At 34.9% G+C, this 17,218-nt stretch overlaps 1 protein-coding gene across 1 annotated transcript; it reads right to left on the reverse strand.

The window, feature by feature from the left end:
* Positions 1 to 9,427: 9,427 nt before the first annotated feature.
* Positions 9,428 to 12,596, reverse strand: EMB3131 (Pentatricopeptide repeat (PPR-like) superfamily protein). Its single transcript, XM_006851649.4, has one exon. It carries the CDS (start codon positions 11,758 to 11,760, stop codon positions 9,583 to 9,585), a length of 2,178 nt encoding a protein of 725 aa, XP_006851711.1. The 5' UTR covers positions 11,761 to 12,596; the 3' UTR covers positions 9,428 to 9,582.
* Positions 12,597 to 17,218: the final 4,622 nt, after the last annotated feature.

Here is a 17,218-nt window from a genome sequence, read left to right on the forward strand (position 1 = left end):
ACAAATTTCACCCAACATAAAAAATTACATAACACAATTATAATAAAATATACATTCTCCTTACTATATATAATCAATGAGATATTTACAGTGCAATTATAATAAAAAATTTCACCCACCATAAAAAATTACACAACACAATTATAAAAAAAAAATCACCCAACATACTCCTCATAAGAGATTAGTAAAAGCTCAATTAAAATAAGATACTTCTTTAGTTTCCTCCAATACTTCAAAATTTTCTACTGCAAATACCAAACTTCCAGTTTACTAATCAAACTTCTTCCCATTTTTTAACTTGTACCATAAAGATTTTTAATTTGGTATCATAAATTTATTGCTTATTTGAAATTATATAGATAGGCATTTGAAATACTTCTATAAAAACTAAATAAAAGCTTATCACAATAAAAACATGTTATTCCAATCATATTATTCCAATGACTTATCATGTTGAAACCAAAGTCTAACCATTTTAGAATATATGTGATTCCATGTAAGTGCCAAAGGCATGTAAAATAAGTAAAAAATTATTTTGATGATGACTTTTGAATAGTACAAGTTATTATTAAAAAATCTTTTTGAAATGGTGATGATGTTATTATTAGGAAATCTTTTTAGAATGATGTGATCATAAATTTAATTTCACATTTCAATAGAATTTTGTGACAAAATAAAGATAGAAATGATAGTTTATAAACAAGTACTGGTAAAATGTTGGTAATACATTTCCCATATTTATTCTAGACATAGTCAAACAATAGCCATGTATTTCTTAAGTTACATCTAAATACTATACAAACAGTAACAATCCATTTGCGGTATTACGCAGACAATATATTTCTAAATATCCAAACGACCACTAAAGGCATATGGAGAGAGAGTGGGGAGGGGAAGCGATAAAAATAGGAACTTTGTTATTTATATTGTTTCAATATCTGAATAAGTGGAGTGGACTGATCGTAAAACTTCTTATCCAGATCAGTCCACATTATTCATCCTAACAAAATTTAAAATTAAAATATAAAAGCGAATAAAATAAAGCTTCAGGCTGGAAGGTGAATATAGGGGATCTAAAAACATACTATATAAGCATAAAAGAAAAGAAAATATGAAAAGGGTAAATTTAGGGGAACGAGGTCATTACCACTATCCCGAAATTTAATTGATAGGAGTGAATATAGAGCGGATATAGAGAACAGAATTAACAAACAGTCCAAAGACGAGAGAGAGTAAAATTTTTTGAGAAATTTATCGATTATTATTAAAATTTGAACTATTTATCAACAATATTCATCAATACCATATCTTATCTAATTTTAAAAGAAAAAATTTATATAAGGTCGTGACTTTAAAATGTAGAATTAAAGATGCACCTCAAAAATCCATAAGATAAGGTTGCTTTAATGTTGAAAAATGCTCTACTTTATCATCTCGACATTGAGATGCAAGAATATGAGAAAAAAAAAAAAAAAAGATTTTGAGTCTTGGAAATAGTGCATCTTGAGACACTACATCTAGACCGTTCATTTCCTAGATTTTCATATGTTTATAGATCTACTTGATTTTAATCATTTTTGGAGTGTAAAATTTTATAATTAAAATAGATTTTGAGATAATCCTAAGAATTTTTTAGGCTAGAAATACATATTATGATAAAATTTTGAGGTATGCTTTAATCGGATTGTTTCAGGTTGCAACCTTATAGAAACCATACCCAATTTTAAATCATTCATCGTTCTTTTGATCAAATTCCATATAACAAATGAAACATTACATGACTTTTCAAATTTATCAAATTACGCCTAATAAAATTGTTAATTTTTTTAGAGAAAATTACATATGGATACCATTGGAGGGCCCTCATTACCATTTGGTGATATTGTTGCCTAATATTATTAGCACCCCCCGCCCTCCTGGGTGATATTGTTGCCCAGTATTACGAGAACCCCCCCCTCCCCCCTCCTTGCGGTTTTTTTTTTTTTTTTTTCGTAGTTTTCCTCCTATACGGTAATGACAATACCAGACAAGAAGTCAATTTTTTCTACAATCACCAAGTGTTGTCCAACGTTCGAATTACCGAACAATTTGCTCTTTTGTTAAAGTTGTTGTCTGGCAATGTTGACATCAGACAACTCTTTAGTTCTATGTTGTTCGGTGTTTGTATTATTTGACAGCTCTTTCTTTTTATTTTCTATTTACAAATAATTCAGGACATGAAAATACGCTATATTTTATATTTTATATTTGCTTAACACAATATATTTATATAACATATATTTTATTATATAATACATTTTATTTATGTAATAGATATTTATAATATATTATAAATAGAAATATATTAATAAAACCCCAAATTTTTCATGTCAAAATTATTTGTAAATAAAAATTGTTTGGTATTAGAACTACCGGGCAACAACTTAACAAAAGAGCTAGTTGTCCGGTAATGTGAATGTCAGATGACTCTTGACGACTGCGGAAAGAATGGGCTTCTTGTCCAATGTTTTCATTGCCGGACAGGAAGGCAACTAAACAAAAAAAGAGATGGATAACACAAAATTTTAGAGATGGAGAGGAAGCATTAGATAAAGGTACTAATTCACATTAAATAGCTATAAGTGATTGTGACGTCTTTATGCCAAAAATAAATGGTAACCCCAATTAGAGAAGAGAAAGTACACTGTCTACAGAAACATCTATGGAACTGACATAAAATTGACATGTGTGAGAGAGTAACAAAAGGCTAAAGGTACATAAAAATCAGGGTCGGCAATGGCCCGGTCATCGAATGATAGAGAGATGAGAAAGAGAGACAAGATCCACGTGAACAAATGGAGAGAGTGCAAAATTTTAGAGAGGGAGAGGAGGCATTAGATAAGGGATGCTATTTCACGTTTAATGGCTAAAAGTTATTGTAATATTTTTGTATAAAAAATAAATGATCTCATTACGAGAATGAGGTTGGGATCATGTTGGTAGCACCACTGGTGCCCTAACTAAAATCTATGCTTCCATACTCACTTAACGCATTAAAAAACCACTAACGATTGAAAAAACAAATAGGGGCTCATTATCCCCACCGAATTACCTCAAAAAAAAAAAAAAGGATTGCATAGCTTACAATCCCAACTAGATAAGAAAAAATACACCATTTACATAAATAGCTATGGATTACGGCTCAACTCCCAAGGAGTTGATATAGAATTGATATGAGAGATAGCGAGCAAGTATAAAAAGATTAAACGTACATAAAAATTAAGGGTGGCAGCCCGGTCAGACTGGGCTTAAGAAATAAGGGCCTGGGGCCACAAAATGTGGCCCGAACGTCGGGCTTGAGTCAGGCCAAGGCATGCCCAACCTGGCCATTATTTTTCATTTTTTGCATTGTTTTCTTTTAATTTTGTCCAACATGGCCTGGCCTGGCCCCGCCATGACAAAGCCAAGGATGGCCCGGCCTACTGCCTGCCCTAACAAACATAAAAGAAATGAAAGAGAGTTGTAGAGAGACAAAATCGTAAAAACATAAGGGAGTTTATGGAAGAAATGGAAAGGTGAAGAGACAGAAAGCTGGGGTTTTATTCTTAAAAGAGAGAGAGATTAGGTGTAAAGTTTCCGGGAAAGTATGTATAACAAAAGAGAAGTCATAATTTTTTCATTCTCTCTTTTTCTACTATAATGAATAAGAGCTTCACGTTCCTATGCGCTATTTTAAAAGAATGAAACGAATATAATGAGCAAAGCATCAGTAAGATTTTCAGGTATAGAGAGAGAATCATAATTCGACTTATAAAAATTTCGAAAACTATGATCTAAACCATCTAATTTATTTGTTACATTATTAATAGAGAAATGATCCAATAGGACCCTCTCCCCTCATGTATATAGGACCCCAAATGATCACCATTAAATTTGGCACGGATCTATAAAAATGTCAAGTCCCATACCCATATAATAACTTTTCTAGAGATCCATATCAACTTTAATAGTAATATTTTGGAGTCCTTCAAACATGGATGGGAGAGGGCCCTATATGACCATTACTCTTATTAACATCTTATTCCCAAAAAATACTTTTTATTAGCTACGTATTAGAACGGAATCATCAATTTATAAAATCAATGGTTAAACTGCATTAACAACAAACAACCAAAGTCTCGTTTTCATCTTTATAGTGCTAGTTCTAGCAGCCATCCAAACAACATTGTTTTCAAAACTAACTTTTACATACACTGGAATATGCAAAACCAAGTATTGAGAAAAACCGAGGATTTGCGTATGTAAAGACCCAAATGACTTTCAAAGGGGTCAAAAGTTTATAAATTACATTTGGGTACGCTTTTAAATTTTTATATCAATCAAGTATTTTCTTAAAATATGTTGAAATTTTTTCCAAATTGCGCCTATTTGATGTTGGGATGCGAGGACCCCCACAGTTGGAGTTTAGGGGAAAATACTTTGGGAAAGAATACAATTTAATCCCTGTTTTATCCTACAATAAAATCCTCATTGGTAAAGTTCATTGAAAATGTATTGTAGGCAATCTAATCAGAAAAGGAATCTCCACCTTTGATAAATACTTATATCTTTATTCAAACCAAAAGTAAGTGTTTTGCTTGTATGCACAGACAAAAGAGAGATCCTCTCATATTTTAAGGATTGCTAACTTCGACGACCTAATCCGTAATCCCTAGATTTTAGAAATTTTGTTTTTAAAAAATATTTTTCTTCCTGCCCTTTTTCTATCTTGAAATTATAATAACAATATAAACGTGCAGCGCGCAGGCCTTCAATTAGTATCTGTTATACAGTATGTACTTGGCTCTCTTCTCATGCTGTCACAGCCGATAATGTCCCTTGCACATTAGCAGATTTTCTTCCCTGAAATGAACAACTGCACAATTCAGAAATCTTCCCAACACATTCTTTTCATTTCTACAAATCAAAAGACTAACCCAAACATTTCCAGACAATTTAAAGAGTAAGAAACACTATCATGTATGTTGATTTCTAATAAAAAGCTCAAGCATATTCATCAAAATTTATGCAAAATGCAGAAATTCACAGAGGAAACCTGTCCAGCCATGCTCCACATATGCCATAGAGCAAAAAAAAAATATCGCCCCACATGACAGTAAGTTTCTATGACAATTTTCTGAGATATTCAACTCCTTTCGTAGTAGGAAACCATATGACTCATCAGAAAACCGGTCGACCATATGGTCTAAAGATCATATTTGATTTTCTTAAAAGCTATCATCCAGGATTAAATCTTTAAAGTACAATAGTTGTTCTTCATCAAATGCTAAATAACATATCATGCGCCATACCTTTTCAAGACCAAAACAGATACCCGACATTCTGTGCTACTTATCTAATACCCATTAAAGATGTGTTATTTAAGATTCTACCCATATCTTTTGGTTTAATTTCAAAATACCCCTAGAAATGCACATGATCATGAGTTGGAACAGTTGCAAATGGCTAAAATATTAACAGTTCATCTCTTAAGAGTATATTGATATATTTCCCAATGTAAAATGACAAATATGCACACATTTTTCTGGAATGTTAAACACACACAGTATGTTAGTATCTGCATCAGTACCAAGATGTATCCAAGTAAATAAGCCGCCAAGTATGATGATAGAGCACAACTGGATTCTTCTGTTCACATGGTACCGTAAGTCCTTTTTTGGGTAAACAATACAACGATGCGCACTCCTCGATTTATGTGTAATACAAATGTTTAAGTTTTTCAAACAAAGTAAAGAAACTTGAGCCCTTAGGGGCATAGAGCCCATACAAGGAAATAAGGCACGATTCATAAACCGCCTTTATAGCAATACGGGCATACAAATGTTTCCTAAGACTACTTGCACGCAAGAGGATGCACAACAGACAAAAACTAGCCTTGATAGTATATAAATGAGAAAAAAACATACCATGCAATCGACAGTCTGCATCAAATTGGCACTGGGATACAGCCTCCTGAAGAATCCTTATCAGAACATTATTTAGGTATAAATGGCGGTAGTGCTTTATATTAATCTAGGAGGAGTGATTAGTTGAAGTGAGTGCGCTAAAATACTAACTCGGGCTACAATCTAGGCACCTACCCAAGCCAAGCTACTCGGAAACGACTATGACTTGCACAAGTCAAGGCCAAGGTATTAAAAATAAAACCCTAGAAATATCAAAAACATGAGTAAATGTTGTAATAAAGAAAAGATCAAATTTCAGAAAAAATAAAATTCCCAAAAATATACAAAATCAATAAAAATACAAAACAATGAATAGCAATAAATTAATGTTATTAGCTTAAAAAAGAAATATCTGAAAATTGGAAAACTTCAGAAAAATATAAAACTGTAAAAAACATCGAAGAATTAAGGTATAATGAAAATGAATTGTAAATCAATTATATTTTATTTAATAAAAAAAATCAGATTATGAATTCAAACTAAAAGATGAAATATAGCCAAAATTTGGGGGCCAATCCCCAAACCTTCGGCCTCAATGGAAATCATTGCCTCCAATCCTTATCAAAGCTTCTTCAGGCAACCGAAATAAAAACCTCCAAAACCAATTTGCTTTGAGTTCAGTTCTAGGAGATTTGAGCTCTTAAAAATTATGATAAATAGTAAATCTGAAATTTCGGTCTTGTGCTCTATTGAGGAAATCAAGCCTATGCTTAGATCAAGAACAAAAAGATAGGCTTTAGGGATTAATTTCCATAAAAAACCGACCACCATTTGCGAAGAAATTCATGATTTTTCAAAACCAGCCAAAATCTTGGCCGATTTTTCGATCTCAAAGTCTCTCAAATCCAGTGTTTTTCCTCATCCATTTTTTCTAACAACTAGATGGGGCTAAAATCTAATGAAGCAAAAAATTTTCACTTAGATAGACAACCCTAAGCCCACAAATGAAAGTAATAAAGAAAAAGAATAGCAAATTTCTGCGCCTTGCACCAATAGACAGTACACACCCAAAACAGTACTCAGACAAGTACTGAAGCAACTCACCCAAGTACTTTGCAATTTGAGCAAGTCATGCCTGAGATACACATTACTCAGATGAGTTGCTACAGTAATCACCCATGAACAGGGTACATAAAGAAAATCATATGCAACTCTTATTGGCACACAGTGGGATGATTTAGTAGATACTTCATTAAGTTATAAGGTTTTGTTCAAGTATTTTCACTAGGAGGAGAGTGAATGCTCATGACCTACTTCTCCAAAAATTTGAGGTAGGCTTGGTTTCGAGAAGAGAAGCATGAACTAAACGAATAATTGCATTAGAGAGTTTCAGGTAGGGCATCCAAAGAACAAATAAATAGTAATGGGAAACCTATCATGAGGAGGCACTACTGGTGAAAGGACTCAAAAAATTTCAGGATCATGGGGGCCGAATAGAACAAGAATTTGCCTAAAGGGGACCTTGAGGGAGTTAAAATATACAATTCAAATCTCCTGCACAACAAACATATACACGCACACAGACTCACGGGAAGTGATACAGTTTCTTGCGGAACATCCGTTCATATTCAATTTTGGCTTCATTCTATGAAAGCTATGTACCACTTAACACAAAGAATGCATGATAGTTTAGTTAGTATTGCATTCAATGGGCATGGCAAACTTGCTTTTTTGACCAGCTATGAGCACATACACTTTCACCTTTATCATTCTTGAATTGAAAAGAGGCACATCAAAATTATGTATATTCAGAAATCATTGTCATCACACAAGAACATGCAACAACAACAATGGTAATAACGACAATGATATTAAAATCTGACATGATAATTATTAAAAAACAGAAAAATAAAGATAGATTTTCATCAGAGAGCTTTCAACCTTAATGTCAGGGCCACTGAAGTTACAGATGACAGATTGAAGTTTAACAAACTTCAAGATGTTCTCAGGCAAGAAAAATATACGATAACTGAACAAGAAAGATATCTACAAGCAGAGCCAAGAGATAGCTCATTAACTTTTGTCTCTTCCTAAATACCCCTCTCAGGGGCCTCCTCCCATGCACAGGTGTCCAATACACCTTCACCAGCCAGATAGATCTGAGACTTTGCTGCTCCTCAGGTTCGATGTGTTGGTTGGTTGGTTACTCTGGACAAAGCCCACAATTGAGATCACCCACAGCGTAGGGATTTTTTATTCCATTTCATTTCCTTGTGTGTCGTGATGCTGAGGACGATGGACCACCTCTTTATTTGTTCCAGCTTCACCAGGGCTGCACGGTCTCTTATTTTGAGACTTTTTTTTGGGCCATTTCAATTTATCAATACTTGGTGGATGAAATCCTTTCCAGCTGGTTAGGGGGTCCCTTCATCCAAAAGGGAGGATCATTTGGTTACTCAGTCCACTGTATTTTTTCGGTCACCTGTCTTGAGAGAAATAAAATGATTTTTGAAGGAAAATACTCCAGGGCCAATACAGTAAGAACTCAGGTTCGACATTTCATCATTACTTGGTTTTGGTTAGCATGGAGTTCTTTTGATACTCTGCCTTGACCTAGATCAGGAATGGTATGATCCTGCACGCAGTAGGGTGCTGGGCCACATTCATGTTGTGTGGACTGCTCCACCTCAAGGCAACTGCCCTTCAGGTGTTACGGTTGCATGTAGGGACTGTTTGAGCAACACCAACTAGTCTTTGCCAATCCTATGGGATCATGGATGCCAATACACCTGAAGCAAAAGAACTCTGTAGGGCCTCAAAATATTCCTTCAAGGATTCATGGGTCCAACCATTGCTCAAGATGAGCCCTTGAATGTCAGTCAATGGGCCTGTGAAGATGGACCTACTGGTGGAAACTAGCCAAAGTGATGTAGGAGGTCCTCAACCTTTGATGGGATTGATCATTACATGAAACACATGCAAGGCAAGCAGATGATTTGGCAAATCCCCTTGCACGTGTGGGCAACAGTACACTTGGCCTTTCTGTTGGGCAAGGCCCCCCTCCTCAATACCCCTCTCCCTCCCCCTTTAACCCACTGAGCACATCTACCTTTGTCTCTTCCTATCGGAACAACTCGATTTAATCAGTTTTCTTCTACCCCTGAATGTTCTCTATCCAAAAGAAAAAGAGGTAATCTTTAGCTAACTTTGTGTTCAAATAAGCCATATATGTGATACATTGAATCAGAAGAAGAAAGAAGAAGAATGCCAAAGAAGATGCATGCGAATAAATGTGTATGAACATGGTTGAGTTTGGAGAGTTAAATGGCTTGCACAAAAGGAAGCATTGCCAAATACAACAGAAGAAGGACATATATAGGGAAAAGCACCTAATACAGAAAAAGAATAAAACAGTCCTTTATCAACCATTGACAATGGAAAAAAGACCCAAAAAAAACAGGAGAGAGAAATTAAACACTTCAAACAAATTTAGACGGTACATGTCATCATCAAACAATGATTAAGAATTTTCAGGATTCCAAACTTACAATTACGTTACTCAGCCAAATTAAAAAGGAACAACTCATTTTTTTATGCATAATTTACATGACAAGGTTACATTTCCAAAATGGATGGGATATACGCCAAGGTGCAAAAATCAACTTTGGCTCCACTTTATCTTGGATTCCAGACCAAAAAACTTCAACCCACAATGCACCAAATTCGAGGTGGTTTTTGTCAAATGTTCAATGAGCAATTTATCATACAAGGCTAAATTAGCCTCTGATAGCAGATTACGCTGCCGCATGGCTGCAAAGACCTTTCGTGCTTCCTCTACATTCCCATGCCGACACATGCCACCAATAATGGCACAATATATCACATCCTCAGGAGGGCAGCCCTGTTGCATCATCTCATTCAAAACCTCAATGACTTTATCAGCTTTACCTGACTTACAAGCATGGAGAATGTTGAGAGTGTACTTGAACACCAAAGGCCCGCTTGTGACATGGCCCAAACAATCCCGAACAAGTAGAATAGCCGCATCGATCTCCCCATCTCTGCAGAGCCCTTTAACAAGGGAACAATATGCGGGCACACTAGGAGTCCAAGACATCTCCTTCAACTTGTTATACAATGAGCATGCCTCTTTGAGTTCACCCTCATCAATAAAGCATGGGATCACATTACTATAAGTAAAAGCATCAGGTTTAAAAGCCTCACCTGAGCCCTTCTCCATTTCTTCAAAGAGAGAAAGCGCACTCTTTACCTCCCTGACTTTGTGAAGCCCGCTGATTAGGATATTGTAGATTGAGACACTGCAATACCCTCTCTCCTTGAGGGCCTTGAAGACTTCCAATGATTTTAATACTCTCTGCTTCTCCCCTTTGCCAACCATGAAGGAAAAAAACTTGAAGAGGTTGTCCTCGACAGGCTGTGGCCCCAGCCGCGACATCTGTTCAATCAACATGAACATATCATCCAATCTATTTGCATCTGCATAAGCAAGAAGCAATGGATTCGTGGTCAAGAAGCTCGGCACAAGGCCCTCTCTAATGGCTATCTGGAAGAGCTTGTAAGCCTTGTTCACTCCATTCTCATTCGCATCACAAAGCCCCTCTATCAGAGAATTGTATATAGAAAGATCAGCTCGATACCCACTATCATTCATCTCCTTCAACAACCCACATGCAAAAGCCACCTTGCCCATGGCCACAAACGAAGAGATCAACGAACCGTACACTGACCTATCGATCAAAAAGACATCGGCCTTCATCTCTTTAAAAACCCCATATGCCTTCTCAATCTCCCCTGCCTTGCAAAGACCACCAACCAATGTCGTGCAACACATAGCATCTGGATGAACGCCATCTCTCTCCATCTCCTCCCAAACTTTCCAACATCCATTGAAATTTTCCGACGAAACAAGAGCCTTTAGCATCGCAGTATAAGCAAATACATCAGGCTTACATGCTTTCTCTCTCATCTGCCCCAATAGTGTGAATGCCTCATCCAACCTGCCTTCCCTACACAGCCCCTTGACAAGTATCATGAAACTGATTCCCTCAGGGACCAATCCATCTCTGTCAATGTCCTCAAACACAGCCATGGCCAAGTCAATATGCTCAGTCCTAATCAATGCATCCATGACCCTGTTGATGACAAAAACACTGGGCTTGCACCCAAATTCTCTCATCTTTTGATAGACATAGTGAACCCGAAGGCCCCTTCCAGATTCAGCATGAAGCCTAATGAGGAGCTCAAACTGTTTTGAGGTGGGCTCTTTGTTATGAGCCCTCATAAGGTCCGGGACTTGATCAGCTGCTCTGTGACGGTTGGCACGATGAAGACAGCACGCAAGGGCATTGTAGCAAGAGAAATTGTGGCGAAAGCCCTTTTGGTTAGTAGCCCAGTTGAAAAACCGGGAGGAGAGGGAGGGGTTGAGGAGAGAAGATTTGAGGATTTCTGTTACAGTGGAAGGGGGTACCCTATGAAGCTTGTTGAGGTCAGAAAGGACTTGGGGTCCCCATGTTCCGTGGCGACGGATAGTATCACATACGTAGCGTGCGATTGGGGAGAGTTTGCGACTGGCGGACGAGAGAGAGGAGGGCTCAGAAGATGAATGGGTCTTTGTTTGCATCTTTGGTGTAATGCAATCTGGATTCCAGAGGTCAGGATTGAAGGTTTTGGTGGGGGGTTTGTTGTTGGGTTTGTAGAGAGGAGGGAGAACGGTTCCTCTGGTTTTGCGATTTGTGAAGAGACCCCCTTCAACAATGGGGCGGCTCTGAGAGGGCTTTCGGCGGCCATAGAAGAAGTAATACTTTGAAGGGGCCATCACATGCCTTCTTCGCTGCTTCTCCTTTCACCCGGTTTCAACTCTTCTCCTTCTTCCTTGATAGAACAACTTTGAATGCTGCTTCTGTAATTAAAATTAGTTTCTTGTCCTTCTTCCTTGATGGAACAACTTCTCATGCGTCTGCAAATTAAATTGGTATGCTCCTTCTTCTCCTTCTTCCTTTCCTTCTCCTTCTTCCTGAGTGGAATTACTTCCCATGCTTATTCAGGAATTAAAATTGGTAGCAGACAGCAAAAGTCATGGACCAAAAGAGCAAAATATTTACACCAAACTAAAGCTGCAATGGCATTATAAAGGTGATTCCAATTGGAAAAAGGAACATCAGAGAGTAGATGCATTAGGTCTGAGAATTATCTTGGTGATGGCTCTGTGTCCCCTTTGCCATATGATCCATCTATAGTTCAAGGCAAGCACAATAAAGAGTGAATCCATAGATAAAAATAAAACAACATAGATTGGAGCAAAATGCTCTAAAAATACAGCATAAATGAATCAATCAAAGAAATACAGATTGCAGTTCACATTTCGGTCTTGATGCTAGGTCAAAATCCAAATTTTTGAAATTGCTCAAAATACAGATATATCACGTGATAGGCCGAAATTTCAGAAAAAATATACATAAAATTTGCCCTATAGTAAACAATCAAGCTCTTCAATATTAGGGTTTTTGGAGGCCCTTCAGTGCCGGGAATGAACAGCAAGCCCGAAAAAACTTATAATTTGGATTTAAAAAAGGAGTTTTGGCGCAAGAGGTCACAATCAGTTTTATTCATTGCATATCAAATCTAATAGGTTAGGGATATAATATGCAACCACTATTCTAAACAATCATGTATGTGGTATTTATAGGACTTAAAATTTTAGATACAAACTCTCTTTTTTATCTCAATAATTAATTTTTAAAAAATTAATAATAATTTATACTTGTCAAAATGAGTCACCTCCAACAATAAATTTTAGACAGTCTATTTGATGAATTTCAAGATCTAAATCTTTATGAATTCAAAATCTTTTATTTTTTAACATTGTTAATATGATGAATTTCAAGATCTAAATCTTTATGAATTCAAAATCTTTTATTTTTTAACATTGTTAATATGATGATAATGAAGTTATTTAAAAACTTTGAAAAGAAATAAGGTCATTCTAAGACCTAGATCTAAGAATCTCACCAAAATAGACGGCATATATTAATTGGGTTAAAAAAATACGATCTAGATTGCTTTTTCAATTATTATTTTTTTTGCAATTGTTCATTAGAATGAAAAGAGTGTATATTTTAAAATTTGGATCCAATAAATGGCCCTAACATGATTTATCATTATATTACTATGCAACCGTTACATGAAATCACTCCCCAATCGTTTAAAGTGTGTCACAACATTTGACAAATTCTATTTCAAACTTTGTACCCAAACTATTACACATCCTCAACCACCCGATTTCAAATTTAGCTATACGTGATGATTGTGACCTCTTTGTATAAGAAATAAAAAGAGAAAATTACAAAAAAAAACCTCTTGAGCCAACTTTATTTACAACTTATCCCCAACCCATTTTTTTATTGCAACATTTACCCTAAAACAAACTTTTCTAGCAAATACCCCAAACAAAAAAGTTAATAACTGTTTGGACCAAAATGCCTTCTCTCTCTCTTCTAATACGGATTGCTTAACTTTTCCCATAAAACACAAAAAGGCGGTTCGACAGTATAAACAAATGGTCCGGCAATATACCAAAGCGGTTTAGCACTGACAAAGAATGGTCCAACAATAGGCCCATGCGGTCTGGCATGGCCAAAGAACAGTCTGGGAATAGGCCCATGCGGTCTGGCAACAGGTCCATGCAGTCTGACAACAGGTTCAAAGTGCGGTCCGACAATGTCAAAGAGTGATCCGACACTTTTTTTAGTTTGATGGGGTCTGGCAATTGGTGCATGGTGGTCCAGCAGCCATATCGCCTTTGGTACTGCGTAAGCCCACGTGAATGTCTGGTCATAATTAAATTTTTATTTACAAAAAGGGTATTTTCGTCAAAAAAAATGTTCATGTTTTTACTTGAGGGTATTTGCTAGGAAAGTATACTTTAGAGTAAAAAGTGGAAAACAAAAGTTGGGGTAAATTGCATAGGAAGTCTATTCTTGGGAGTTATTTGTAATTTTCCCAAATAAAAATAAAAGAAAAGTATATAATGAGACAATTTATCTTTGGTACAAAGTGGTCATATTTAATCTTGACTAATGGATGTGAAATTAGATGGTTGCATGTATTCCATTGACTAAGCTCAAACTTCAATATATAATTTATCAAACTTTGTGACACATACAAGCTATCAAATTTCATATCAGATGGTTGTAAGTAATTGTGACCACCTTGTATTAAAGGTAAATGATCTCATTGTATACAATCCTAAAAATAAATAGTTTCAGTGTATACATTAATGAAAAAGCTATGCTAGCAAGGGACACCAACATAGGGTTCCGAAAGTTGCCTTTCAAGTGCTTATTTTAACCTCTAGATGTATGGATCTAAAGAAAAAAATTTTAAGTCTTACAAACATTGTATTTTATACGATTCTATTTTAAAGATTTTTTAGTGTATATAGATATACTCAATATTTATAATTTTTTAAATTTAAATTTTCATAAGTATGTTTAAACATGGGTTTTCAAGGCATCATAAGGCTTTGGTCACCAAAACCATATCTTCTAGTCATATTTAGAGGAAAAAGTTTATGTAAGTGTGAGGCTCTAAACAATCAAATTAGCGTGTAACTCAAAATTTTCACTAGAAAAGGTTGTTTTGATGCCCAAATATCCTCAAATTGATCATTTCGACCTCAAGATGCATATGAATATGAGAAAAAAAATGGATTTCAAATTTTGGAAACAGTGCATCTTATAATGCATTTTTGGACCGTCAATTTTCAAGATTTTTAAGTTTTCATAGATCTACTCGATCTACATTATTTTTGAAGCTTTAAATTTTATAATTAGAGAAAAAAATATATTCTAAGGCTATCTTAAAGATTTACAATATTGAAACTACATTTCTCGACACTATTTGAAGGTGCGTTTTACTGTGATTGTTTAGCTCATCGACTTTATACAAACCACACCCATATTTAGATGTGCATCTTACTTGTATGGTGGGCACCTTATGCAAATCTCACTTGCAAAGGAAAGGGGGGAAACACTATATTTGGAAGCCTATGATCAGAACTCACTCATGATTGAATCATGACCCTCGTGTCAAAAAAAAAGAAAAGAAAAAATAATTGTATACTACAAGATATGTACAATAAGGTCACAATCATTTTTAATTATCATTAGCTATCATATATAAAATTTGGTATCTAGGATATATGATCATAAAGCTGGAGAAATCTCAAAACATACAAAAAAGAAATTTTAAATTTTGGACTTTGAGTTCCCCGGTTTTATGTACAACAAGATCATTTACATCTACTACAAGATCATAATCACTCTGTTACAAGAAGTTACCCACCCTCAGTCATTAGATGTGAAAATGTGTTAGTTTTCTGCATTATTTAAGGAAAGTTTTCTTAAGAATTGGGTGCAATCAATGGGACAAACTCAGGCTTTCTTATATAAAAACTCAGTCTTAGGTCTGAAACAAGATCATTTACCTTTTGGTTTTTTTTTTGTGGGGGTGGGGTGTAAGGGGGGTTTATATTCTTCTAGGACCTGTTTGATAACTGGAAGCAAGTTCATGAACTGTAAATTGGAAGTTCCTCTTTGCTGGGTAGAAAAAAGTTACGGTAAGAAGTTATAGGTTTTTATATTTGATAATCTGCTGGAATGTTAAAGAAATTCTATGTTTCTATATTTGATAATCTCCTGGAATGTTAATTAAGTTTTTAAGTACTTGTGTTTGATAACATGCTGAACGATTAGGAAGTTCTGGGTATCTGCGTTGGATTAGTTATAGAAGTAATAGACAAGATGTAAAATGTTAAAATTGAGACCTAAATATTATTTATTATTTATTAATTTTTAGAATTTTATTTTTTGAGATAAAATATCAATTGAAAGTAAAGCACGTGGATTGAGAGAGAGAGAGAGTTTTATTGATGAGTGAGACAAGCTTCCTAGAGAGAGATATATCAATTGAAAGTACAGTACTTTTTGATGAAGGAACAACCTAGGATTTTCAAATTCCGAAGTTTTTGTTGAGGGCGAGGTTTGTATAAGGTGTCAACCTTATACTAGTGAAGTAAGATTCACCTCAAAACTATGCCAAAAATGCAATTTATGTGCAGCAAAACCTTGCAATAATATGAAAATTTATTGTTGCCCCTAATTATAAAATTTAAAGTTTTAGAAATAGTGACGATCAAGCAGATCTATAAACACTTAAAAATCTTGAAAATAGATGATTCAGATAATGTGTTAGAAGATGAACTATTTTTAGGACTAAAAATCCCCTTTTTTCATTTCTATTAATCTTTGGGTCGAGATGATCAATTTGAGGGTTTTCAAGCATAAGAACAACCTTTTTTAGTGGATTTTTTAGGTGCTTTTTACTCATATAGTATAAAGTTGACACCTTATATAAATTTTTTCCTTAGGTTAAAATCAATACATGAGACAATTTAACAATACAAAAAGAACGTTGGATTTTTAAAATCCAAAGATTGTAATACATGAAGTTTTTGTTTTGAATGACAGTCACTTTTGTATACTTCATAATTCAAACTCTCAAAGTCCGAAGTTTGGGTATTTTTAGGAAAAATTCAAAAATGGAGAAAATAGATTTGGCATAGAATTTAAAACTTACGGAAATTTATGCAATGATGACACATACAGAAATATTTTACATATATTTCTCTTTTTCTAGGATCGTAGTAAAGTCCAGTTGGTAATGGTATTATATTGGCGAATTGGATCATAGAATACCAGTGCTCGTTTCTTTGCTTTTACCATGAAATCTTGAACATCAATTAATAATTTGCAACTGTTGATGTCATAACATGACAATAATCCTGAATCTCTTTCAAGTTAGAAATTGATGAACCACAAATTTATCTTGTTTCAAGTATAATATCATTGAAATGTTCAAACCAATAAGAAAAAATCCAAGCCATTTTAGAAGATCATCATCACTAGAGCTTCATCTCAACTATTTGCAATTAGCTACATGAATCATATTTCATTATTCTGCTCTGTCAAGGGCCATATGGTATCTTTCTTTGCATGATATTTCCACATTTCTCTTTTTTTATCATTGCTATTTCTTTTTGGGCAGATTTTTTAAAGGGCATGGCTTTTACGACATCTAGTAAAGCAACACCTCAAAACACTGGTGAAAAAAATACAGTTTTGGCACTTAAAACCCTAGTGATGGCTTGATGACCAGCAAATCTATTTATACCCTTGACTACAGAATTTAAAGCTCTAAAAATGGTGCACAATTGG

This window comes from Amborella trichopoda, chromosome 11, assembly GCF_054954075.1.
Source record: "Amborella trichopoda isolate Santa Cruz 75 chromosome 11, AtrichopodaSantaCruz75HAP2 v2.0, whole genome shotgun sequence".
NCBI lineage: Eukaryota > Viridiplantae > Streptophyta > Magnoliopsida > Amborellales > Amborellaceae > Amborella > Amborella trichopoda.

Bases quoted from the DNA above. Each gene is read 5' to 3' on its own strand.
- EMB3131 (XM_006851649.4), bottom strand. From the start codon at position 11,760: ATGGCCCCTTCAAAGTATTACTTCTTCTATGGCCGCCGAAAGCCCTCT.